At 42.8% G+C, this 25000-nt stretch overlaps 2 protein-coding genes across 3 annotated transcripts in view; both read left to right on the plus strand.

Moving 5' to 3' along the window:
* Window positions 1-18877, plus strand: part of LOC124378066 (protein kinase C beta type) — a 29695-nt gene extending 10818 nt beyond the window's left edge. Inside the window, exons 5-18 of one of the 2 annotated variants that reach the window (XM_046837558.1) lie at window positions 703-814; window positions 2727-2855; window positions 5390-5546; window positions 5635-5769; window positions 5890-5986; window positions 6186-6332; window positions 6562-6735; window positions 8432-8523; window positions 8834-8896; window positions 9052-9190; window positions 9512-9592; window positions 9684-9791; window positions 9961-10101; window positions 17625-18877. In XM_046837558.1, the coding sequence (XP_046693514.1) occupies window positions 703-814; window positions 2727-2855; window positions 5390-5546; window positions 5635-5769; window positions 5890-5986; window positions 6186-6332; window positions 6562-6735; window positions 8432-8523; window positions 8834-8896; window positions 9052-9190; window positions 9512-9592; window positions 9684-9791; window positions 9961-10101; window positions 17625-17777 (1728 nt within the window). In that variant the 3' untranslated portion in view covers window positions 17778-18877. Of the gene's footprint in view, window positions 1-702; window positions 815-2726; window positions 2856-5389; window positions 5547-5634; window positions 5770-5889; window positions 5987-6185; window positions 6333-6561; window positions 6736-8431; window positions 8524-8833; window positions 8897-9051; window positions 9191-9511; window positions 9593-9683; window positions 9792-9960; window positions 10102-11817; window positions 13116-17624 lie in introns of those variants that run through there. The other variant, XM_046837557.1, reaches the window with a different exon arrangement.
* Window positions 18878-20439: 1562 nt separating this feature from the next.
* Window positions 20440-24962, plus strand: cacng3a (calcium channel, voltage-dependent, gamma subunit 3a). The gene is made up of 4 exons (XM_046837818.1): window positions 20440-21304; window positions 22741-22824; window positions 22934-23074; window positions 23579-24962. The coding sequence occupies exons 1-4, from the start codon at window positions 21094-21096 to the stop codon at window positions 24313-24315; spliced, it is 1173 nt and encodes a 390-aa protein (XP_046693774.1). The 5' UTR covers window positions 20440-21093; the 3' UTR covers window positions 24316-24962.
* The last annotated feature ends 38 nt before the right edge of the window (window positions 24963-25000 follow it).

The following is a 25000-nucleotide window of genomic DNA, read 5'->3' on the forward strand; positions in this document are numbered from 1 at the left end:
TGATTATAAAGAAACTATCCTTGGCTTCTTGTGTGTTTGGCGCGTGTTTGGCGCGTGTTTGGCGCGTGTTTGGCGCGTGTTTGGCGTGTGTTTAGCGATGCTAATTTCTGTGTACTGTGTAATTTCAGCCCAATATGAAACCTCCTCCTCTCACTCGCTCTCGTGCAGTAGCAGCACTAAAACACATGCAGACGCTGATTTTACTGATAATAAAAACTGCTGCTGTGTAAATGTATAAATGTATAAGTGTAATTTTATACGAAAAGGTCAGAAGTCTGTGGGCACTGACCTGAAGCTGGTGCAATTACAGGAAAATAATCAACAACTCAGTTTAAATTTTGAATAAAAGACGTCAAAGTGGTTTATTCCTTTTCTACAACAGAAAAAAAAAATCAACAATTACAATTTTTTTAATTTAGTAAAAAATCAACATGGCTAAGAAAGTTCCAGCTGTACTGAGACTGGAGGCTCCTTCCTTTTTTAACATATTGCCTTTTTAACATTGTTATAAAAACAATAAAACCCCCAAACAAGTTAATCAACACCTCCTGACCAATCAGAAGCCAGAACTCAGTATAGGGGGAGGGGTGGCTGTAAATACATAGTGTATTACCACATGGCAATAGGAAACTAATGTGTGTGTGTGTGTGTGTGTGTGTGTGTGTGTGTGTGTGTGTGTGTGTGTGTGTGTGTGTGTTGCAGGACCCCCGCAGTAAACACAAATTTAAGGTGCACACTTATTCAAGTCCCACCTTCTGTGACCACTGTGGATCTCTACTTTATGGACTCCTACACCAGGGGATGAAATGTGACAGTGAGTATAACACACACACACACACACACACACCAGGCTGACTTGTAGTGGTGATTGTGATTGTGGTGGTGGTGAATGTGGGGTTGGTGGTAGTGGTGGTGATGGTAGTTGTGGTGGATGTTGTGGTGGATGTTGTGGTGGTGGTGATGATGGTGGTTGTGGATGTTGTTGTAGTGAAGGTGATGGTGGTTGTGTGTGTGGTTGTGTTGGAGGTAGTGGTGATGGTGGTTGTGGATGTTGTGGTGATGGTGGTGGTGGTGGTGGTGGATGTTGTGGTGGTGGTGATGGTGGTTGTGGATGTTGTGGTGGTGGTGGTGGTGAAGATGGTTGTGGATGTTGTGGTGGTGGTGGTGATGGTGGTTGTGGATGTTGTGGTGGAGGCTGTGGTGGTGGTGATGGTGGTTGTGGATGTTGTGGTGGTGGTGTGGATGTTGTGGTGGTGGTGAATGTTGTGGATGTTGTGGTGGATGTTGTGGTGGTGGTGGTGGTGATGATGGTGGTTGTGGTGGTGGTGAATGTTGTGGATGTTGTGGTGGTGGTGTGGTGGTGAAGGTGGTGGTGGTGAAGGTTGTGAATGTTGTTGTGGTGGTGATGGTGATGGTGGTTGTGGTGGTGAAGGTGGTGGTGGTGAAGGTGGTTGTGAATGTTGTGGTGGTGGTGGTGGATGTTGTGGTGGTGGTGGTGGTGGTGGTGAATGTTGTGGATGTTGTGGTGGTGGTGGTGATGGTGGTTGTGGTGGTGAAGGTGGTGGTGGTGAAGGTGGTTGTGAATGTTGTGGTGGAGGCTGTGGTGGTGGTGGTGGTGATGGTGGTTGTGGATGTTGTTGTGGTGGAGGCTGTGGTGGTGGTGAAGGTTGTGGATGTTGTTGTGGTGGTGATGGTGGTTGTGGTGGTGAAGGTGGTTGTGGATGTTGTTGTGATGGAGGTTGTGGTGGTGGTGATGGTGGTTGTGGTGGTGGTGAAGGTGGTTGTGGATGTTGTGGTGGTGGTGAAGATGGTTGTGGATGTTGTTGTGGTGGTGGTGAAGGTGGTTGTGGATGTTGTGGTGGAGGCTGTGGTGGTGATGGTGGTTGTGGATGTTGTGGTGGAGGCTGTGGTGGTGGTGAAGGTTGTGGATGTTGTGGTGGTGGTGATGGTGGTTGTGGTGGTGAAGGTGGTTGTGGATGTTGTGGTGGAGGCTGTGGTGGTGATGGTGGTTGTGGATGTTGTGGTGGAGGTTGTGGTGGTGAAGGTGGTTGTGGATGTTGTGGTGGAGGTTGTGGTGGTGGTGAAGGTTGTGGATATTGTTGTGGTGGTGATGGTGGTTGTGGTGGTGAAGGTGGTTGTGGATGTTGTTGTGATGGAGGTTGTGGTGGTGGTGATGGTGGTTGTGGTGGTGGTGAAGGTGGTTGTGGATGTTGTGGTGGTGGTGAAGATGGTTGTGGATGTTGTTGTGGTGGTGAAGGTGGTTGTGGATGTTGTGGTGGAGGCTGTGGTGGTGATGGTGGTTGTGGATGTTGTGGTGGAGGCTGTGGTGGTGGTGAAGGTTGTGGATGTTGTGGTGGTGGTGATGGTGGTTGTGGTGGTGAAGGTGGTTGTGGATGTTGTGGTGGAGGCTGTGGTGGTGATGGTGGTTGTGGATGTTGTGGTGGTGGTGGTGGTGGTGGTTGTGGATGTTGTGGTGGAGGTTGTGGTGGTGGTGAAGGTTGTGGATATTGTTGTGGTGGTGATGGTGGTTGTGGTGGTGAAGGTGGTTGTGGATGTTGTTGTGATGGAGGTTGTGGTGATGGTGGTTGTGGTGGTGGTGTTGGTGGTGAAGGTGGTTGTGAATGTTGTTGTGGTGGTGGTGATGGTGGTTGTGGTGAAGGATAATTAATGATAATGAAAGATAATGATGGATAAAGAAGGATAATGATTGTTAATGATGTCCACAGCCTGCATGATGAACATTCATAAGCGCTGTGTGACCAACGTCCCGAGTCTGTGTGGGACGGACCATACGGAGAGGAGAGGACGCCTGCACATCAGCGCCAACATCAAAGAGAACACGCTGACCGTAACCAGTGAGTCTCACACACACACACACACACACACACACACACACACACACACACACACACTCACACTCACACTCTCTCTCTCACACACACACACTCTCTCACACACTCACAGTCTCACACACTAGTCTCACACACACTCACACTCTCTCTCACACACACTCTCTCACACACACACTCCCACACACACACACTCTCACACACTTACACTCTCACACACACATGCACCCATTCTCACACACACACACACACACACTCTCATACACACTCACATACACACTATCACACACTTGTGCACACACACTTGTGCACACACTTGTGCACACACACACAGACACACACAAACACACTCTCTCACACACTTGCACACACACACACACTCACGCACAAACACTCTCTCACACTTACCACTCTCACACACTCTCACCCTCTCATACACACTCACATACACTCTCTCACACACACACACACACACATTCTCACACACACACTCCCACACAATTGTGCACACACACACACACACACTCACACACACACTCTTTCACACACACACACACACACACACACACTCACTCACACAAAAGTCACACTGACACACACACACACACTCACAATGTCATGGTCTGAGCTCAGAGATCGTTAGTGTACAACACGTCCTGAAATCAATTAACTAACAATCACTTCTCCATTCCACCCCTCTCTTTCTCTCTATCCTCTCTCTCTCCATCCCACCCCCTCTTTCTCTCTATCCCTCTCCTCTCCATTCCACCCCTCTCTTCTCTCTATCCTCTCCTCTCTCTCCATCCCACCCCTCTCTTCTCTCTATCCCTCTCCTCCATTCCACCCTCCTCTCTTTCTCTCTATCCCTCTCCTCTCTCCATCCCACCCCTCTCTTTCTCTCTATCCTCTCCTCTCTCCATTCCACCCCTCTCTTTCTCTCTATCTCTCTCTCTCTCCATTCCACCCCTCTTTCTCTCTATCCTCTCCTCTCTCCATTCCACCCCTCTTTCTCTCTATCCTCTCCTCTCTCTCTCTCTTCTCTCTCTCTCTATCCCTCCCTCTCTCCATCCCACCCCCTCTTTCTCTCTATCCCTCTCCTCTCCATCCCACCCCTCTCTCTCTATCTCTCTCTCTCATCCCACCCCCTCTTTCTCTATCCTCTCCCTATCCCACCCACCTCTCTCTAGTTATCTCTATCCTCTCCTCTCCATCGCTCTCTTTCTCTCTATCTCTCTCTCTCTCTCTCTCTCTCTCTATTCCTCTCCTCTCTCCATCCCACCCCTCTCTTTCTTTTATTTATCTCCTCTCTCCATCTCACCCACCTCTCTCTAGTTATCTCTATCCCTCTCCTCCCTCTCTTTCTCTCTCTCTCTTTCTCTCTCTCTCTCTATCTATCCCTCTCTATCCCTCTCCCTATCCTACCATTCTCTCTATCTTTCTCTATCCCTCTCCTCTCTATCCCACTCCCTTTCTCTCTCTCTCTCTCTCTCTCTCTCTCTCTCTCTCTCTCTCTCTCTCTCTCTCTCTCTATATATATATATATATATATATATATATATATATATATATATATATATATATATATATATATATCCTCTCACTATCCCACCATTCTCTCTAGCTTTCTCTTTATCCCTCTCGCTCTCCATCCCACACCCCTTTCTCTCTATCCCTTTCTATCCTCTCCTCTCGCCATCCCACCCCTCTCTTTGTCCCTCTCTCCACCCCTTCTCTCTCTATCCTCTCTTTCTCTCTATCCTCTCTCTCATCCCACACCCCTCTCGCTCTCTCTGTCTCTATCCTGCTCCTCTCTTTCTCCACTCTCCTCTTTGTATCCTCTCCTTCTCCCCTTTATTCCACCCCTACCTCTCTTTTCCCATCTCCTCTTTTCATTTCTCTCAATCTCTCTCTCTCATTCTCTCTATATCCTTTATATACTGTGTGTATATATATATATATATATATATATATATATATATATATATATATATATATATATATATAATAAACATATACACATACAGTATATATATACGTGTGTGTGTGTGTGTGTGTGTGTGTGTGTGTGTGTGTGTGTGTGCGCGTGTGTGTGTTGTAAAGAATACAGAGAAATTCTCCTCATTCCTGTGATGTAATCGTTGCTGGTCTTCTAACAGAGTGTGGATTATTTTGTGAAATACGGAGAAGAATGCAGGAGGAATTCTCCTGAGGTCAGACTTGTCTGTATCTTCAGCACGGTGTGGAGAGCAGGTTACATTCCAGCCAAATCAGCAGCAGCTTCACCTGGTCTCACCTACTATCAGCTGATCTTCAATTTCAGAAGGTGACTGGGTGTGGCTTCTGCATGGGTGGAATGAGAACCTGCATCAACACTGAGCCTTCATTGAGAAGATTGGACACTTGTAACGCAGATTATGGCGAGAACTTGGTTTCTTAAACTGAGAATTATATAGACCTAGCTAGAAGTTTTATTAAAACTTGGTATATCTTCTCATAAGTCTTTAACTTATGTTCTTCATGCTCCTCTCTCTCTACACCAGTCAGGGATGCTCGGAACCTGGTGCCAATGGACCCAAACGGCTTATCGGACCCGTACGTGAAGCTCAAACTGATTCCTGACCCCAAGAGTGAAAGCAAGCAGAAAACCAAAACCATCAAGTGTTCCCTCAACCCCACCTGGAACGAGACCTTCATGTTGTACGTCATATCTCCATGTCTTTATGAAAATTAGTTGAAGAGAAGAAATCTTTCTCTTCTTGTTCACCTTGTTTGTTTGCTCCTGTAGCAACCTGAAAGAGACGGATAAAGACAGACGTCTGTCTGTGGAGATCTGGGACTGGGATTTGACCAGCAGGAATGACTTCATGGGTTCGCTCTCGTTCGGTATCTCCGAGCTCCAAAAGCAAGGGGTCAGTGGCTGGTAAGGTCTTTACAGAGGGTTTCAAACCATAATCGCTCTCGAACATCTACATTCCTTCACTCATCACTCATCCTTTATAAGATTTGAGGTTCCTCTGATCTTATCGTCCTTCTCTGATAGGTTCAAACTGCTGAGCCAAGAAGAAGGCGAGTATTTTAATGTTCCAGTCCAACCAGACGGAGAGGAAGGCAACGAGGAACTGCGGCAGAAGTTTGAGGTCAGAGAAATGTATTTATTAGAAATTAACCACTAGGGGGCGTGCTGTTTTAAAAAGATAATTGATCATTTATCAATAACACGATGTCCTGAGGTGTTTTATTCCTCTCACACCTCAGCCTGCAGATACGGTGATTAATTTATTAAATAATGTGATCGCTGTTCTCGCTCATTCTGGTTCTTCATACGGTTCTTCTCAGAGAGCCAGGATCGGGCCAGGCAACAAGAACACCGACAGCTCGTCCTCTAACGACATCTCCAAGTACGACGCCAACGGCAACCAGGACCGCGTCAAACTCTCCGACTTTAACTTCGTCATGGTGCTTGGAAAAGGCAGCTTCGGAAAGGCGAGCACTCGTTTGTTTTTTCTTCCAACAGAAGGTTGTAACGATTCATCCGTGATCGTTTCATAACCACATTCCTGCTGACGAGCCGTTGCTATAGAAACCGCAACGTACTCGGGCAAGCACATAAATTGTAAACATTTTTGACGAATCAGAATCCAGAATGAGATATATCATGTGACCATATTTCTGTCTCTGATTTCCCACATACCAAAAACCGGTGCATGTGCAGGTGATGCTAGCGGAGCGCAAAGGAACGGACGAACTTTATGCTGTGAAGATCCTGAAGAAGGACGTGGTGATCCAGGACGATGACGTGGAGTGCACCATGGTGGAGAAGAGAGTTCTGGCTCTTTCTGGAAAACCACCTTTTCTCACACAGCTGCACTCATGCTTTCAGACTATGGTACACACACACACACACACACACACACACACACACACACACACTTGTGCAGACACACACACACACACACACGCACACACTTGTGCAGACACACACACACACACGCACACACTTGTGCAGACACACACACACACACACACACACACACACACACACACACACACAGAGATCTTGTGTAACTTCTGCTTTCACTGCTTCTCCAAATCACAAACTTGTATATTCAAATTCATATTCAGTTCCTCATTTCCTCCCACCGCTTCTCCCTCCGTTAGCACGAGAATCAGATATTAGCACAAATGGAAAACTGGAGGAGGTTGTGAGGAGACTGTAAGAGGTTGTGAGGAGACTGTAAGAGGTTGTGAGGAGACTGTAAGAGGTTGTGAGGAGACTGTGGGAGGTTGTGAGGAGACTGTAAGAGGTTGTGAGGAGACTGTAAGAGGTTGTGAGAGACTGTGGGAGGTTGTGAGGAGACTGTGGAGGTTGTGAGGAGACTGTAAGAGGTTGTGAGGAGACTGTAGGAGGTTGTGAGGAGACTGTGGCAGGTTGTGAGGAGACTGTGGCAGGTTGTGAGGAGACTGTAAGAGGTTGTGAGGAGACTGTGGGAGGTTGTGAGGAGACTGTAAGAGGTTGTGAGGAGACTGTAAGAGGTTGTGAGGAGACTGTAAGAGGTTGTGAGAAGACTGTGGGAGGTTGTGAGGAGACTGTGGCAGGTTGAGGAGACTGAATTAGGTTGTGAGGAGACTGTGGGAGGTTGTGAGGAGACTGTATGATGTTGAGGAGACTGTAGGAGGTTGTGAGGAGACTGTATGATGTTGAGGAGACTGTGGGAAGTCAAGAGAAGACTAAGAGGTTGTAAGGAGACTGTAGGAGGTTGTGAGGAGACTGGTTGTGAGGAGACTGTAGGAGGTTGTGAGGAGACTGGTTGTGAGGAGACTGTGGGAGGTTGTGAGGAGACTGTGGGAGGTTGTGAGGAGACTGTAGGAGGTTGTGAGGAGACTGTGGGAGGTTGTGAGGAGACTGGGAGGTTATGAGGAGACTGTAGGAGGTTGTGAAGAGACTTTGAGGAGTTTATGAAGAGACTAAGTAGGTTATAAGGAGACTGTGAGGAGGTTGTAAGGAGACTGTGGGAGGTTGTGAGGAGACTGTGGGAGGCTGAGGAGACTTTGGGAGGTTGTGGGGAGGTTATGAGAAGACTGTGGGAGGTTGAGGGGACTGTATGAGGTTGTGAGGAGACTGTGGGAGGTTGTGAGGAGACTGTGGGAGGTTGTGAGGAGACTGTGGGAGGTTGTGAGGAGACTGTAGGAGGTTTTGAAGAGACTTTGAGGAGTTTATGAAGAGACTGTAAGTAGGTTATAAGGAGACTGTGAGGAGGTTATAAGGAGACTGAGGAGGTTGTGGGGAGGTAATGAGGAGACTGTGGGAGGTTGTGAGGAGACTGTGGGAGGTTGATGAGACTGTAGGAGGTTAAGGAGACTGTGGGAGGTTGTGAGGAGACTGTGGGAGGTTGATGAGACTGTAGGAGGTTGAGGAGACTGTGGGAGGTCATGGGGAGGTAATGAGGAGACTGTGAGGAGATTGTATATATGTATCTATTACATCATATATTTACTGTCTGTCTAGTGTTACTGAGTTTAGTGTGTGTGTGTGTGTGTGTGTGTGTGTGTGTGTGTGTGTGTGTGTGTGTGTGTGTGTGTAGGACCGTCTATACTTTGTGATGGAGTACATTAACGGTGGAGATCTGATGTACCAGATACAGCAAGTTGGGAAATTTAAGGAGCCACATGCTGTGTAAGTACACACACATACACATACACACAAATACACACATACACATACACACACACAAACACATATATACATATACACACATACACATACACACAAATACACAAATACACACAAACACATATATACATACACACACATACACACATACACACACACACACACATACACACAAACACATATATACACACAAACACATACACACAGACACATTTACACACACAAACACACACAATCAATATCAAATCAAAACACTTACTGTTTCTATTGCAAAAACAATGGTGTTTTATTGTGTGTGTGTGTGTGTGTGTAGGTTCTATGCTGCAGAGATTGCCATTGGTCTGTTCTTTCTTCATTTAAAAGGCATCATTTATAGGTAAAAAGCATTTTAAACGTTCCTACAACATTATTTAAACACATTTTGACACTTTATAATAAGTAATAATTGTGTGTGTGTGTGTGTGTGTGTGTGTGTGTGTGTGTGTGTGTGTGTGTGTGTGTGTGTGTGTGTGTGTGTGTGTGTGTGTGTAGAGACTTGAAGTTGGATAATGTGATGCTGGATTCTGAAGGTCACATCAAAATCGCAGACTTTGGCATGTGTAAGGAGAACATGATCGATGGGGTGAACACCAAAACCTTCTGTGGAACTCCAGACTACATTGCACCTGAGGTGTGTGTGTGTGTGTGTGTGTGTGTGTGTGTGTGTGTGTGTGTGTGTGTGTGTGTGTGTGTGTGTGTGTGTCATTGGCTGACTACCCACCATAAAACATGAAATTTGAAATAATCTGCAGGTCATCTGGGGTTTGTGGGGAGGTTATGAGGAGGTTGTGAGAAGGTGTGAGAAGGTGTGAGGAGGCTGTGGGAGTTTGTGGTGAGGTTATGAGGAGGCTGCCAGGAGGTTATGAGGAGTCTTTGGGGAGGTTTTTGCAAGGTTATGGGGAGGTTGTGGAATTGTGGTAGTAAACAATTTTCTTTGTTTCTGCACTTTCAGATCATTGCCTATCAGCCATATGGGAAGTCTGTGGACTGGTGGGCATATGGCGTTCTGCTGTATGAGATGTTAGCCGGACAGGTGAACATCTCTAAACATCTGCACCATGATACATAAACAATGCTAATTAGCATGTTTTTGTGATTACCAATAAAACTTTGTTGCTTTTAAGCCTCCATTTGACGGCGAAGACGAAGATGAGCTTTTCCAGTCCATCATGGAGCACCACGTGTCCTACCCCAAATCCATGTCTAAAGAAGCCGTGGCTATATGCAAGGGCGTGAGTGTGAACGAACACACACACACACACACACACACACACACACACACACACACACACACAACTAAGAAATTAAACACTGTTTTTGTTATTTTTTGTAAATTAAACGTCTGTGCGTGTGCGCGTGCGTGTGCGCGTGCGTGTGTGTGCATGTGTGTGTGTGTTCCAGCTGATGACGAAGCATCCGGGGAAGCGTCTGGGTTGTGGTCCTGAGGGAGAGAGAGACATTAAAGAACATGCATTCTTCCGCTACATGGACTGGGAGAAACTGCAGAACAAAGAAGTTCAACCTCCATTCAAACCAAAAGCTGTAAGTAAATGTGTGTGTGTGTGTGTGTGTGTGTGTGTGTGTGTGTGTGTGTGTGTGTGTGTGTGTGTGTGAGAGACAATTACCTGACAGTGTGTCTTTGTGGGCAGTCCCAGACAGAACCTGTGTTAACAATTACAATGCATGTTTTTGTCTGCCTGTGTCTGTGTGTGTGGTGTTTGCAAGTATGTGTCTGTCTGTTTGTGTGTGTCTGTGTCTGTTTTTCTGTGTGTGTGTATATATATATATGTGTATATATATATGTGTGTGTGTGTGTGTGTGTGTGTGTGTGTGTGTGTGTGTGTGTGTGTGTGTGTGTGTGTGTGTGTATGTATGTGCATGTGTTTGATGACTTGTCCCGTACTGTTCTATCCAGTTAAATTCTCTCATGTACCTATGCCCCGCCCCCTGGAGGTGTGTCTTGCTCTACATTAGCAGCTCAGTAGTATTAAACAAGCTTTTCCCTGAAAGTAAACATGTTGGTATCCCAGATCAGGTTTTGTGAGGACTTTTAATGGCCTCAAAGTAACTATTAGATCCTCATATCTTTTTCTGACAACTTTCACATCAACACAAAACACTGAGTCTCTGTTTCTTCTGTAAATTTCTTCTCCGAGCATCGAGTCACGAATGCGGCCGTCTCACATCAGAGGGCGTTTTAAACACTTTCAGGCTGAATGAGCTGCTATACACACACACACACACACACACACACACAAAGCCCAATTAGGAAGTTGCAAAACAATCATTACTGAAGTGAAACAGAAACTAAGCGACAGCACGACACTGCTGGGAGAAACCCGGGACGCGATCACATGACCTGTGTGTGTCATCTGCATTGCCAAATTAACGGAAACATGAACCCTATTCATTTCTGCTAAAAAGATTCTTTCTTTTCGTAAGTACACATGTGAGTTCCAGTTGATGTCCGGGTTCTGGGAAGCCTGTGGTGATTATTTCTAAAGTGTAGTTTCATCTTGCACACGATCACATGATCTGCTTGAGAGAAACGATGGTTATATTGGATAAAGAATAAAAGACTTGGAGGGATGACGCTACAAGAAAAAGAATCAACATCTGATTATTTTATTTTATTAAAGAGTCTCCCCCGAGAGTTTCATTCTTCTTATACCACAGCGAGTGCGTCGGTATTTATACATATTTATTTAGATCCAATTCATCCAATCAAATCAGACCAATCAGATTCGAGAATCCAGCAGCGCTGTGGTATAAACCCACACCGACCAAACCATGACCTTCAGCATTAATACACCATCCTGTATCACAATATATCATGGAAAGGCTCCTCAGCACATGCCGACCAAACGCTCATAAGATGCCTTCTCCATCATCTCACAGATGAATCAGCTCCATGCTCTTCACGTCTAAATTTAGCTCCACTCACGTATTAAAGCCAGCATTCTTCAATCACATTTGCTTTCTACTAAAGAATATTCTTTAGTATTTATTTTTATTTGTTAAAAACGAACCAGCGGGATTGGAGCAGTCAGAGATCCAGAGCTTCGATCTGATCGGCGTGAAATTCGACCGCATCGATCTCTCTGTGTCTTAATCCCGCTTTTACGTGACGTTTTCCTGCAGATTTATTGTTTGATTTTATTTATTTATTGCTTTGCCGTGTTTGTGACATCTTGGGTTGTTTCATTTTAAACCACCATCCTCCCATCGCACTCCTCTTTTCTCTCGTCTTCTCCACAGTGCGGTCGAGACGCAGAGAACTTTGACCGTTTTTTCACCCGCCATCCTCCAGTCCTGACCCCTCCCGACCAGGAAGTGATTCTTAACCTGGACCAGGACGAGTTCCAGGGCTTCTCATACATTAACCCAGAATTCCCAGCACAGGAGTCCAAGTAGCCAATAGCAGCGTGGCGCTTGCACCGAGGTCCAATCGGAATCGGACTAAGACCTAATGAGCCAATCGTCTGTCTCTACATTTACGCTTCCGTTTGTTTTAAGCAATTCATGCAGGTTTCTCATTTCACACACACCAGAGAGCCATTTCTACGCTGTTACGAACTGGTAATGTTATGAGTTGAGTACACGATGAATTCTATATTATATATGTTTACTTTTTATTATCCAGTTCAAAATAATGACTGCTGTATTTAGTTGTTTTTTTTTTTTTTTTTGGGGTAAAGATTATAAATCCGATATTAAATTATAGATCATATATTCTACGTCATAAAGATATCAAGTATAAAACGCTTCCCAAAATATAAAACGCCACCTAGTTTCATTCAGCGTTCATTCTGTTCCCGGTACTTTTGTTTGTTCGTTATTTCCGGGGCCTCGTTTATCAGTAAAGCAGGTACGAACGCAAATTGATCGCAGCGCGTTCGTGAACGTTTGGAGAGAAAACGTCACGTCCTGTGTGTGAATTGGCGTATATTTACCTCGATCGCTGCTAGTGTATCATTTACGCTATCCAGTTTATATCGCTTGCTAATTTGGGGTTTTTCTTTTTTATTGTCCAGTACGACCAGTGGTTCAGGAATAAAGTAACGGCGCTCTATAAAAGGAGGCGGGGCTAAGGGAGCGGCCGCGTTGGCGGAGCTGCATTACTTAAAGTTATTTTATTTTTTATTTCAGCTTTTTTTTAATATGGAGATTTGTGGGCGTGGCTTAATGTTAATGTTCATTATATTATCAAAGGAATTTGGTGTAAAAACAAACGTCAGGGTTTTGTTTTTTGTTGTTTTTTCACTTTAGTTTGTCTGTGAAATGAAATATTTACATATAGTTTTGCTAAAAAGATGGATAATCGAGGCCCAGCGCGAGCTTGCATATACTCAAAACGGTATGCTGTTTTTTATTCCGTCGTGTCTCTGTGCCAAAACTAAAGTCATGTCAGGATCCGAGTTCGGTCCTGTAGTCAGTTTACATCATCAGTGATTCTCAAACCAGTCTTTTATTTGTTATTGATTTTTTTGCTTTCCATTTCTCAGCACTTATGTATCAGGTATACAGTGTTTATAGAATAAGTACGAGTATGCAGTGGGGGGTGTAGTGAGGACAAGACCTCATGCATGAACTTGTATGTAAGGATTGTAAGTCCATCCTTACTCCAGGGTTCTGATAGAATTTTCTCACAGTCCCAAAAGTGGTATTATGAGTTTTATTATTGTTTTTCTTTTTTTCTTTAAAAAAAAAAAAAAAAGAAAGAGAACATATCTTTTGTGGTTAGTTTCTGTGTAGTACAATATTATAGATATATATATAAATATATAATTCTTTATTGTTAACCCTGAAGCCCTCAGAGTATTTGAATGAAAGTAACGCAATCCACTGTGAAGAGACGCCACATTTTACATTATACATATAATTTAGTATAAAATTAGGATTATTATTATTATTGTTGTTGTTGGTGTTGTTTTTTTGTTTGTTTGTTTGTTTCTCTCACAAAATGCGAATCCATTCCTGGCCATTCATACGACACATTGTTATCACGGGATGATAATGTGTTGTTTATTGAGTTTTCATTGCCCTTTAACCGAACGCCAGTCTTCACTGAATGACCAGAAAAAAGAAAAAAAACACGCTGAACTAAATAAACGCATGAATTCATTCAAAACCATTTCACTCTCATGCCCCTGATGTGTGAAGTTCCATGTATTCAGAGTCGGGGTACTCGAGGACGTAGCTCAGGTTGTGTCATTTATATAATGTATAATAACATCAGGATCACGTGGAACTGAAAAACACTGCCTGACTTCTTCTCCCCCACATGCGCATCGCTCGCAGGTATTTTGGGAATATTGTTCGATTCTGAGTTGATGAAATACACACACACACACACACACACACACACACACACACACGAGTAACTCGGCTCTGAATTACAGATCTCAATACCATTTTACACTGTTATTGCTTTTCATTTCCAGCTGATGCTTTTCAGTGCTAAAATGCACAAATGCTAGAGGATTCGTTTTATTCTTCAAGAGCACCTTTAAAAAAAAATCATCCCGAAATTATGTTTTTACTCGAGTTCGCTAAACAGCTTCATACAGAGAAAGTCATTAAGTCAATCGGAAAACCTGCAACTGTTCAGGAAAACGACGAAGTCAGCCAAACTGAAGATATTTAATCCAGATGTTTCCCCCTGCAAGCACACTTACATGCATGTGATGTATTGACATGCCAACACACACACACACATGACACAGGAGGCCCTAAGGCATAGTAACAAATCATTACCATCTGTTGGAACTTGTTTGAAGACATGGCTGTGTGTGTGTGTGTGTGTGTGTGTGTGTGTGTGTGTGTCATTATACATCCAAGTAAGAAATACCCCTATGCATTTTTGTAAGAACATCTGGAAGCAGCTGTAGTAGGCTCACAAAGACCAGGCCTGAGGAAAATGCAGGGGAGGAGGTGCTCCTCTGAGCCCTAAACTGAAGGTAGGAATCTGCAAATGGGAAAACTGTAAACGTTCGTCTCTGTGTTCCTGCTGTTCTGTTCTTCACGAGGACGTGACACGTCTCTGTTGTGCCCTCATAATTAAAACCGGCAAGTCAGTTGGTGACGATGGGAACAGAAGGGGAGCGAGTATAGATTGTTGAGAAAGAGCTTCATAAAATGTTTACTATTATCATCAGTAATAATAAGTATTACAATGAGAACTGTAGGTGCAGGCAGCCAGGAGGGGCCAAGCATCTCCTCGATCCACTTATTGAATTCAGGAGAAGTGATGGTGTGCTGTAGTACCAAACTTCTTTCAGCTTCTCCCATTAGGGGTCTCCACAGCAGATCATCCGTCTCCATACCCCCCTGTCCTCTACATCTGCCCCTTTTACACCAACTACCTGCATGTCTTCCCTCACCACATCCATAAACCTCCTCCTTTGTCTTCCTCTTTTCCTCCTTCCTGGTGTCTCCATCCTCAGCATTCTCCTACTGATATACCCCATGTCCCTCCTCTGCACATGTCCACTCTTTTCTTCACTTCTCTAACACACTCTCCATTACTTTACACTGTTGACCCCAGGTACCTGAACTCCTCCACCTTCTCCACCTCTTCTCCCTGCAACCGCACCTCTCCACTGCCCTCCCTCTTCACACACATGTACTCTGTCTTACTCTTACTGACTTTCATTCCTCTTCTCTCCAGCGTGTACCTCCACCTCTCTAGGCTCTTCTCCACCTGCTCCTTACTCTCACCACAAATCACAATATCATCCACAAACATCACAGTCCACGTACCTCCACCTCTCCAGGCTCTTCTCCACAAATCACAATATCTACTGTAGTACCATACGCCTGGGTGTAATGATACCTAATAATATTATATAATGTCTCTGGGCGGTTTTCTGTTAGTATTGATGGCCATAACACACAGTGTGAGTGTGGTGAAGATCTGAGAACATCACATTTTTTAGCCAGGAAAACAGTGGTTTTAGGGCAAAAAAATTCACCTCCGATTTCAAATTCACAGCATCCATTCAGACGCTTGGACAAGAGATGGACAAAACTGCATTTAGTTTTAAACAATTACATTCCAGAGCTGCGATCTGAGACCCTCATTTCCTTTATATTATACTCAACAGACACATGGGTTTGAGACACTAGACATTTTTCTAGACACAGACAGACAGACAGACAGACAGACAGACAGACAGGCAGAACTTTACAGTAGCCATTCAGCAATTAAATGCAATTTTGCATTTATATATAGTGTAAAGTATCTCAACATAACAAAAGTTGTTCTCATTTTAATTTTCTCGGCCACATGCTCGCTGCCACAAATGGTTATGGTTATTATCATGATGCTGCCTCTAGAACACGCTCTTATTCCGAATACACAGAAACAAATACGGATTATCGCAAGAAAACAAGAAAGAAAAAACATCTTAGGCCTCTTAGGACCTCCATATTAACTTTACCCTCCCACCACTGTTCCATTTTAAATTCTAAGTTATTTGTATTGCACTTTTAACAATAACATTGTCCCAAAGCAGTTTAACAGAAATAAATCATTACACACCCACACATTCAATTCATTATTTTCTCTTTAAGTTTCTCCCCAATGAGCAAATCTGTGGAGAAACCTTCAGACTACATCAACACGAATCTGGATAAATCTAAAAACAGCATCTGTCGTCTACAAATGCTCCGTGTCACACTTTTGTTTTCAATAGTTTCGTTCCCTGTACTGTGCACGAGTAAATCCTGACGTTTATTTACTTTCCGGCTCTTTGAAACGTCGCAGCAATGTCGAGGAAAAGCACCGTCACGTGATTAAAACGCCTTTTCGAAAGCCTGGTTTTCACACAGTCCACACTGTGACGCGGAAACTGCGTTTTTTAAATGTATCCACTCTGAAGAGCGCTTTCAATAAGCTGCTGCTTTCTTTGACTGAGAACACCATGACCTTGGAAAAACCAGACTCATAAGGAAAAAACATCGTCCTCTGATGATGCTCTACACGTACACCCAATGTGCTGAAGATCTCCAATAGCTCATACCTGGGCATCAATGGAGCATTGAATGATTTTCACCACATTTTCCAGAGTTTCCTTTCAGGCAGCAGGTACACACTGTGATGGCGTTGGTCAGGATGCTTTTAGTGGTGTAGCGATGGATATTTCCAGGTTGATAAAAACCTGCAATAAATATGCAGTAAACAGAACAGTACAGTACAGGAAGTCCCCAACTTACCATCAAGTCAAGGAGACGGTGCACACATACAACAATGTCCAGCAGATCCCTGAGCAGATACCTGAGCAGATCCCTGAGCAGATCCCTGAGCAGATCCCTGAGCAGATCCCTGAGCAGATACCTGAGCAGATCCCTGAGCAGATACCTGAGCAAAACAGATAATCCTCGATTTGTTTGCATCTGTGAAAGTTCACAATGTTTGTTCGTATCTATGACAGTTTACGAGTTAAATATTTGTAAGTTAGAGACATACTGTACTATATACAACACAAAGCTGCACATTTAACGTTCGATTTTTATATTATACCAGTTACATATACAATGTGATACTACACACAATCCACTGCTTTGTTATGATTCTTTGTATTTTACTACACAACTGTACTATAACACTCCCCTATGTAATGCTATCTGGGCTTTGTAAGGTGAAGGGATGAAACCAGGTGCAGTCTTGATGGCCATAACACACAGTGTGAATGATCTGCTTGAGGACATCACATTTTTTGGCCAAAAACCATTTGGGCAAAAAAAAAAAAAATCTTCTCTGGTTTTAGACTCTCAAAAGTAACAGAGAAGTGCCTTTAGTTTTATTCCATCACATTGCAGAGCTCTGAGACTCTCATTACCAGCATATTACACTCAAATATATAAGATTGAGACACACATCTATAATCAATTCCTCTTCCCGTTACGGGTCTCCACAGCAGATCATCCATCTCCATATATATATATATATATATATATATATATATATATATATATATATATATATATATATATATATATATATATCTCCACCATGTCTCCAGACCTGATTTCTACCTCCTTCTCTTTATCTAAATTTCTAGAAAAACCGGCGCGACACTGGCAACTTCGACAAGGAGTTCACCAAGATGGCGGTGGAGCTCACTCCAACAGACAAACTCTTCATCATGAATTTGGACCAAAACGAGTTCCAGGGCTTTTCCTACACCAATCCTGAGTTTGTCATTCAGGTCTAAGCTCTGGTCCGTGATCGGCTTCTCTTCTTCACCACTGCATTAACGTCTATCTCTCTCCAAACGCCAGATGAGGAGCTCGGCTTTTCCCGCCGCTCATTTCCCCCACGGCCCGTCTGATTCAGGGGGGGAAGGGAACAGAGATCACCAACAATCTTCATAATCTCCATGAGAATGTTTTGTCATCTCCATGAGAATTATTCAACCATTCCCTCGATTTACTGCTGGACAAAAAGAAAATCCAATTCGAAGTTTTAGTAAATACAAAATAAAAACAATCCCGATATACAATTACAGTCAGATAGAAGAAAATAAATAGATATACTGGATATACAACCGAAATTATAATAACTAATAAAAGTTTTAGAAATAAATAATACATCACCATCCATGTTTTCTGTCCAATTCATCTCATCTCATTATTAGCATGCACACACCACTTTTGGTTTATAAACATAGGCAGCATATTTAGTGATCAGAGCAGCGTAGACGACGTGTGGAAGCATGAATTCATCTGAAGTTTGAAGTTGAGATCATTTGTTGTTATAGTTAATGGTGTTATAATGATGTGTATAAGTATTCACTCCTCTTCACTCAACCTTTCCACATTTTGAAGCATGATGGTGGTAGAATCACGTGCAGATTGACCTTAAGCCGTGTGTCCTTGTCCCAGACTTTATATTTATAGCTTGGGACAAGCCACAGTTGCGTATCAATTTTTTTAAATGATATTTTCATGTTGCTTTAGATGTAAAAAGTTTGAGATCTTTTTTAAAACCCCTGTGTGATAAACTTGGTGTTTATGATGCCATTTGACAAACGTTCAAAAAATGTGCTCTTATTTAATTTGACTTCAGTATTATGGTCTGTTTTGCGTAAATCCGTGCCATAAAAATTACAATTTCGCATGCGTTTCGCTTACGCAGCGCAGGAAGGTTTAAGGGGGGTGAATACTTATGCACAGCTAAGGTGTTAGCGCTATTTATATCCTGCTACCACAATTTAAGTGTAAAAAAGATCAAATTTCCTGCGTGTGCAGACGCACGGTAGTTTTAATGATAAAGAGGAAACGTACGCAACACTAACATTATCGTAACAACAATCATTATAATTATTATTATTATTATTATTATTATTATTATTATTATTATTATTATTTTAGAATACAGGTCTGGATTTGTGTGAATTTTGAACGCACCTTTCAACACTACGGATCTTATTCGCTGTGGTGCTGCTTAACTGAGGAAAATCTTCACGTTTTACTCGATTGCGGGAATTGAGGGTATTAAAAAAAAGGTGTAGTCCACCATGTGCATGCTGGGTAGAGCTTTGGCTCGTCTAACTCTCGTGTCGATGTGTAATCGTGGTCGGATCTGTTGTTCTAGCATAGATCCTTCGAGATTCTGCAGTACGCTCCTTTACTTTTGTATGTAGAACTAAACATACCATAGAGATCCTAGTCTTCCATATGAGCGAGTGTGGTGTGGTCATGTGACTGCTGGTGATGTATTATAACATGGGTAGATGAATGTTTGTGGCTAGCAGGTGTTAATAGATAAGAAAATCCATTTTTAAACATTTTTCCATGTGGGTATCTGTGCGTGGGCCGCATGCACACACACACACACACACACACACACCAGTTAAAACACGCATGAATCTGATGCTGGAGGGGTTTTGTTGTTGTTGTTGTTGTTGTTGTTGTTGTGGTGAAGATTTTAATATAAATGTAAAAATACTTTTAAGGGCTTCCGGTACTAACCTTCCCCTAGAATGAAGGATTTTAACTATGCAAGTCAAAAATACAGCAATGACAAATGTGAATGCAGAAAAATAAAAATAAAAAGATTTATCCAACGCTGGAGATTATGCATGCTTCTTTACTCAAGATGTGTGTGTGTGTGTGTGTGTGTGTGTGTGTGTGTGGAAATAAAGCTGAAATTTCCAAACATTGTGTGTATTCATTCTTCTTCACTGTATATTGTGCGCCTCATATAATTAACATGTTGTGGTTAGTAATCTTTCTAATTCTTCTCCTCTTTGCTACACTTCTAGACGTAAGATCAGGTAGACCGCGTGAACATCGACAAATCACACAGTCCATCTTCTTTTTCAAACATTTGTTAAAAAGGAAAGTCTGGAAATATGTTGCCCAGTCGAAAAAAACCCGTCTCTCTCCAATCTTAACGTCTTCCAACAAAAAGCCCTCTGTAATGACGTCTCAAAACAATACAAAATAACACTGGAGCTTCATTTCCCATCACAACACACATTTATATTCAGAAATACTGCAATATTCAACTGCATCCTTAAAAAAGAACAATCAGTACTGAAATAAACTCTTACAGACATCATGACATCATAAAATACAAAAAACAAGGAGTTCTGGATCAAGTGCTTTTCCCTGCTGCTGAATCCCGAGTGTGGAAGCGGAATCCTGAGATTTACAGCACTGAACTGAACTGTGTGTTTAAAGGAGAAGTGCATGATTTTACTCCTGAAGCTTTCAATTTATTCCCAAAAACTTTATTTCACATGCTGTTCATCTTCTACTCAATGGACCAGAGTGAGACTTTATCTCTTAGAACATTATACTCAGGCCTGAACGTTTCTGTTGGATCCGAGTGAGTCGAGCTTCACGTCGCTTCTGCAACACCCACTAAAGATCAATAGCATCTGATATCTGACTGGGGTTCCAGTACATTTTGAAGCCATAGTTTATTTCGTTGTAAAGCGCTGGTGCACGTAAACTCACTCTGAATGTGTGTAACTCCTGTAAACACACTCGCTCATCTTCACGCTTACATCCCTCCAAACTGGAGTGTTTCATAATCTGCTCTCAGCCAGAAGAACTCCAGATCTATTTCTAGTCCAGGTTTCCTCCATGTGTTGTCTCAGGAACTTTCTCAGTTACTCCTGGTTTTGTTCATCAGGACTCTGCAGCTACACCCAGATGATTGAATTCCCTCTACACAGAGTTTTGTTTCATTCACAACATCAATCTGTTGAAAAAGGGGCGGTCGTCTGAGACTCTGATCTCACACACACACACACACACACACACACACACACATCACTCTGCACACTGGAATGAGAACACAGCCACGGGAAGATCTCAGGATCTAACAGACAATCTGTAACCTGAGTGACTTTTTTTCATCTCACTGATATGAAAACTATGTTCTTGAGAAGTTCCTGAAGAAACTCATCAAATCAGACCTCACCCTGTCCAGAGGAACAACGATGATATGATTCTTGTTTTGGCTCCATCTGGGATCGTAATCTGAACATCTGAAGAGCATCGTGAGATGGACGCAGCATGAGGCTGTGCAACCGTGGAGCACAGATGCTCATCACCACCGCTGGAGCTTTCACCGCTTTCAGCCTCATGACCATCGCCGTAGGAACGGATTACTGGCTTTACTCGCCCGGAGTGTGTCGCACCGAGAACACGGGAGACAACGAGACCAGCCGGAAGAACGAGGAGGTTCTCACACACTCGGGCCTCTGGCGTCAGTGCTGCATGGAAGGTGAACATCAAACTAGATTTCATCTCAAGAGATCTCCTCATGAATTTACTGCCACTGGGGGGCGTTACTGACACGAGAACCTGCTCACAGTTTAAAACCATTAAACCAATAAATACAACTCTGACTTTTAATTGACTTTATTTTGCCTCAACTTTTCGAAAAATGTAAATATATTTCAGTTTGATTTTTATTCGGAGCAAAAAGACGACGCGAACGTTTCGTTAATTATTTGTTCGTTCGCTTCTCCCGTGTTCAGGTTTATACAATTTTATCTTAAAGAGACTATTAACCACATTATTATTGTATATTTTTATATGAAATATTATTCCGTTATTCTAATGATTCAGCATTAATGAGTCAAATAATTACACATATTGATATTTATTATAAATTACTATCAACTCTGCATTTTTTTATTGAGATGGTTGAGGAGAGAATTGGATTAAAAACCTGATTAGTATTTTATTTGTAATCACTAAAATTCTACTATTATGTACAACACAAACGTGTCGTTTTATCAGTCTTTATTTGCATTAAAGTTATAAACTACACTCACTTCACCTAAACGTAAAAAACTACAATGTGGAATTAAGTTCAATATGATCTCATTCTGGTCACGATTTCCTGCTCAATACCAGATGTTTTACCAGATGTTAATGAAGCGTTTCTTTTAAATGATCACAATTATTACTGCACTTATGAACTTACTGCTGACTTCTTTACAGACACTCTGAAATCTCAGATATGGACGTCATTAAACCTGTTCTACACGAGCTTCCAAATAAAGTGTTCTTTTATTTTTTTCTTGAATCTATACATCAGATTTCAGATATTATAGATTAGAGTTATATATAAATAACTACAGAAATTCATGTATAAGCAAAAATGAAGTAAAATCTTTGATTTTGGTTTTAAACTTTCACCTTCAGGAAACAGGAAGTGTCCCTTCGACCCGAATCTCCCGGTCTCTGACCTACATCAGAGCTTTAATGGAAAGTGTAATGAAGCGTTGTGGCTGTTAGATGGACGTCGATACGGCAGTGCCGGCTTCACGTCGCTCCACACGGAGCAGGCTGTGAATTCACCACTGTACCACACAAAACCTTTTATTCTGGGTTTGTTATTGAGGGGTGATGAAGCAGAACTACTGATTAGCACAGCGGATCAGGAGCACATTTATCTATTAAAGCGTTTAAACACGTCAGAGAGCACGTCCCCACAAACCCACCGCACTCACAGACCACAGTATCAGGGTAACAATAAACAGATAAAAACTCACACTTTATCAATGACAGTCTGATGTGGTGTGAGAATGTGAGAAGAACATTCCATTTATCAGAACACACAGCTGTTCATCGGCCCTAAAGTCCTCACTCTGTGTGTGTGTGTGTGTGTGTGTGTGTGTGTGTGTGTGTGTGTGTGTGTGTGTGTGTAAGGTATGTTTACAGGTGTGTGTAAAAACATTGATCATTTCCCAGAAGACGCCGAGTATGAACAAGATGCATCAGAATACCTGCTCCGTGAGTACCCGCAACACACACACACACACACACACACACACACACACACACTTTGTTATGTCAATTAATTAGTAAAACAAGTGTGTGTGTGTGTGTGTGTGTTATGCAGGAGCAGTACGTGCCTCCAGTCTTTTCCCCATCATGAGTGTTGGGTTGTTGTTTGTTGGTGGAGTGTGTGTAGCTGCCAGCGAGTTCTACAAAAACCGCTACAACGTCATCCTGAGTGCAGGAATATTCTTCGTCTCCGCCGGTGCATACACACCCAACACACACACACACACACACACACACAGTAAGAAATCTCACACAGTCACACAATCCAATTTAAAACAACAAACAAAACCAATAAAAACAGCAGCTGTGTGCCCACAATATCAGTCATCTACCAACACCATCACAACTGCCTAGCAACACATAGCAACCAAGTGCAACATCATAGCAACTGCCCAGCAACCGCATACACCCTCAAAGCAACTTCCTAACACCATAGCAACCATGTGCAACACCATAGCAACCATGTGCAACACCTTTTCACTATTTCTGTAATAATTACTCTATAAGCTTCATAATCTTTTCACATTTTTTTCTTTGTAATATAAATATTTTTAAATGTACATTCTTCTCAATGTTGAGTTTGTGTTCAGTTCTGTGTGTGGAGTTTAACTCTAATAGTTAAGGAGTGTATTTATTATAGAGTTCTGCAGGTGCTGTAACGCGCGCTCGTGTGTGTGTGTGTGTGTGTGTGTGTTTCCAGGTCTCAGTAACATTATCGGGATCATTGTGTACATTTCCGCTAACGCCGGAGATCCGAATCAGAGCGAGTCGAAACGGAGTCACTGGTACGGCTGGAGCTTCTACTGCGGCGCGCTCTCGTTCATCATGGCGGAGACGGTGGGCGCGCTCACGGTGCACCTCTTCATCGACTCGCACCGCACGCGCCCTTTCCGGCGCGCGCCTCGGGGCCGCGCGCACATGTCGCTGCAGCGTCGCCGCTCCTCCAGCTACCGCTCGCGCTACCGCGCGTACACGCGCGCCCACGTGCACGCTCTGCCGCGCGCCGGACACCCGCGCGGCGACGAGCTCGAGCTCCAGTCGCTCCGTTACTCGCAGGCCACGCCCCTACACCACAGCGCGCGCGCGCACTACATCAAAGCCGAGAACGGTCTCGCCCTGCACGCGCACGGCCCGTTTCACGAGAAGGGGAGCCAGTGCGCGCTCCGCCTCCGTGCAGCAGCGCCGCCATGCGGAGAACCACGCCGGTGTGATACCACTGAGCATCATTCAGAAATCTCATCAAATCACAGCTACAATACACACCGGATGACATCACAAATAAAAATACAACCACAAACATCTGGAACATCTGGACAGCTGCTTTACACACCGGTGAGAAATAAAGAGAAAAACCTGAAATCTCAGACTGTGGAAGGTTTCACACTAGCATTCAGATGGAGCTCATCTTCTGTATTGGCCACGTGGTTTAAAGAATGAAGAAAATAAAATCTGAACTAAAAATGAGTAAAGAAATTTACGAATCAGGTTCTTCTGCAAAAACTAGAAATAAATTCACCTGAGAGCTTTCTGCATTTCATCACAAACTTATAGGAAAAGTCAAATATCATGATCAAGAAGAGATGTTCAAAAATAATGATGAGCATGAACAAAAGAAAAAAAGAAAGAAAGAAAGACTCAGACAGAACACACTCCTACACACTCATCTTACCTTAAAGAAGATAAAGAAAAGGAAGGAATGAAGAAAAGAGAAAAGAAAGGAGAGAAAGGATTGATGTGCAACAAAAGGATGACTGGAGAAAAGACATACCTGAAGAAAGAAAGAAAGAAAGAAAGAAAGAAAGAAAGAAAGAAAGAAAGAAAGAAAGAAAGAAAGAAAGAAAAGTAAAACAATTTATAGACAAAAAAAATAATTAAAAAAATGTTTTAAAAAGAAAGAATGTTGCATTATTCTCACAGGTAAATAAAAACATGATTATTCAGTATTTAAAAGATGTAAATTAAAGGAAACATTGTTGTAATTAAATATTATTAATTATACACACATTTTTATTTCCTGTTTATTAAATGGTTTTGTGCTTTAAACATTCATTCTTTTTTTTTGCCCAATCCAATAAATAAAATGTGCATGTTTTCCTCACATGTATTCTGCAGAGTAAAGGTT

Source organism: Silurus meridionalis, chromosome 24 (genome assembly GCF_014805685.1).
Source record: "Silurus meridionalis isolate SWU-2019-XX chromosome 24, ASM1480568v1, whole genome shotgun sequence".
NCBI classification, from domain to species: Eukaryota; Metazoa; Chordata; class Actinopteri; order Siluriformes; family Siluridae; genus Silurus; species Silurus meridionalis.

Bases quoted from the DNA above. Each gene is read 5' to 3' on its own strand.
- cacng3a (XM_046837818.1), top strand. From the start codon at position 21,094: ATGAGGCTGTGCAACCGTGGAGCACAGATGCTCATCACCACCGCTGGA. The intron at 21,305-22,740 runs GTGAACATCAAA...TGTGTGTGTAAG, and splicing joins GCGTCAGTGCTGCATGGAAG to GTATGTTTACAGGTGTGTGT. The intron at 23,075-23,578 runs GTGCATACACAC...GTGTGTTTCCAG, and splicing joins AATATTCTTCGTCTCCGCCG to GTCTCAGTAACATTATCGGG.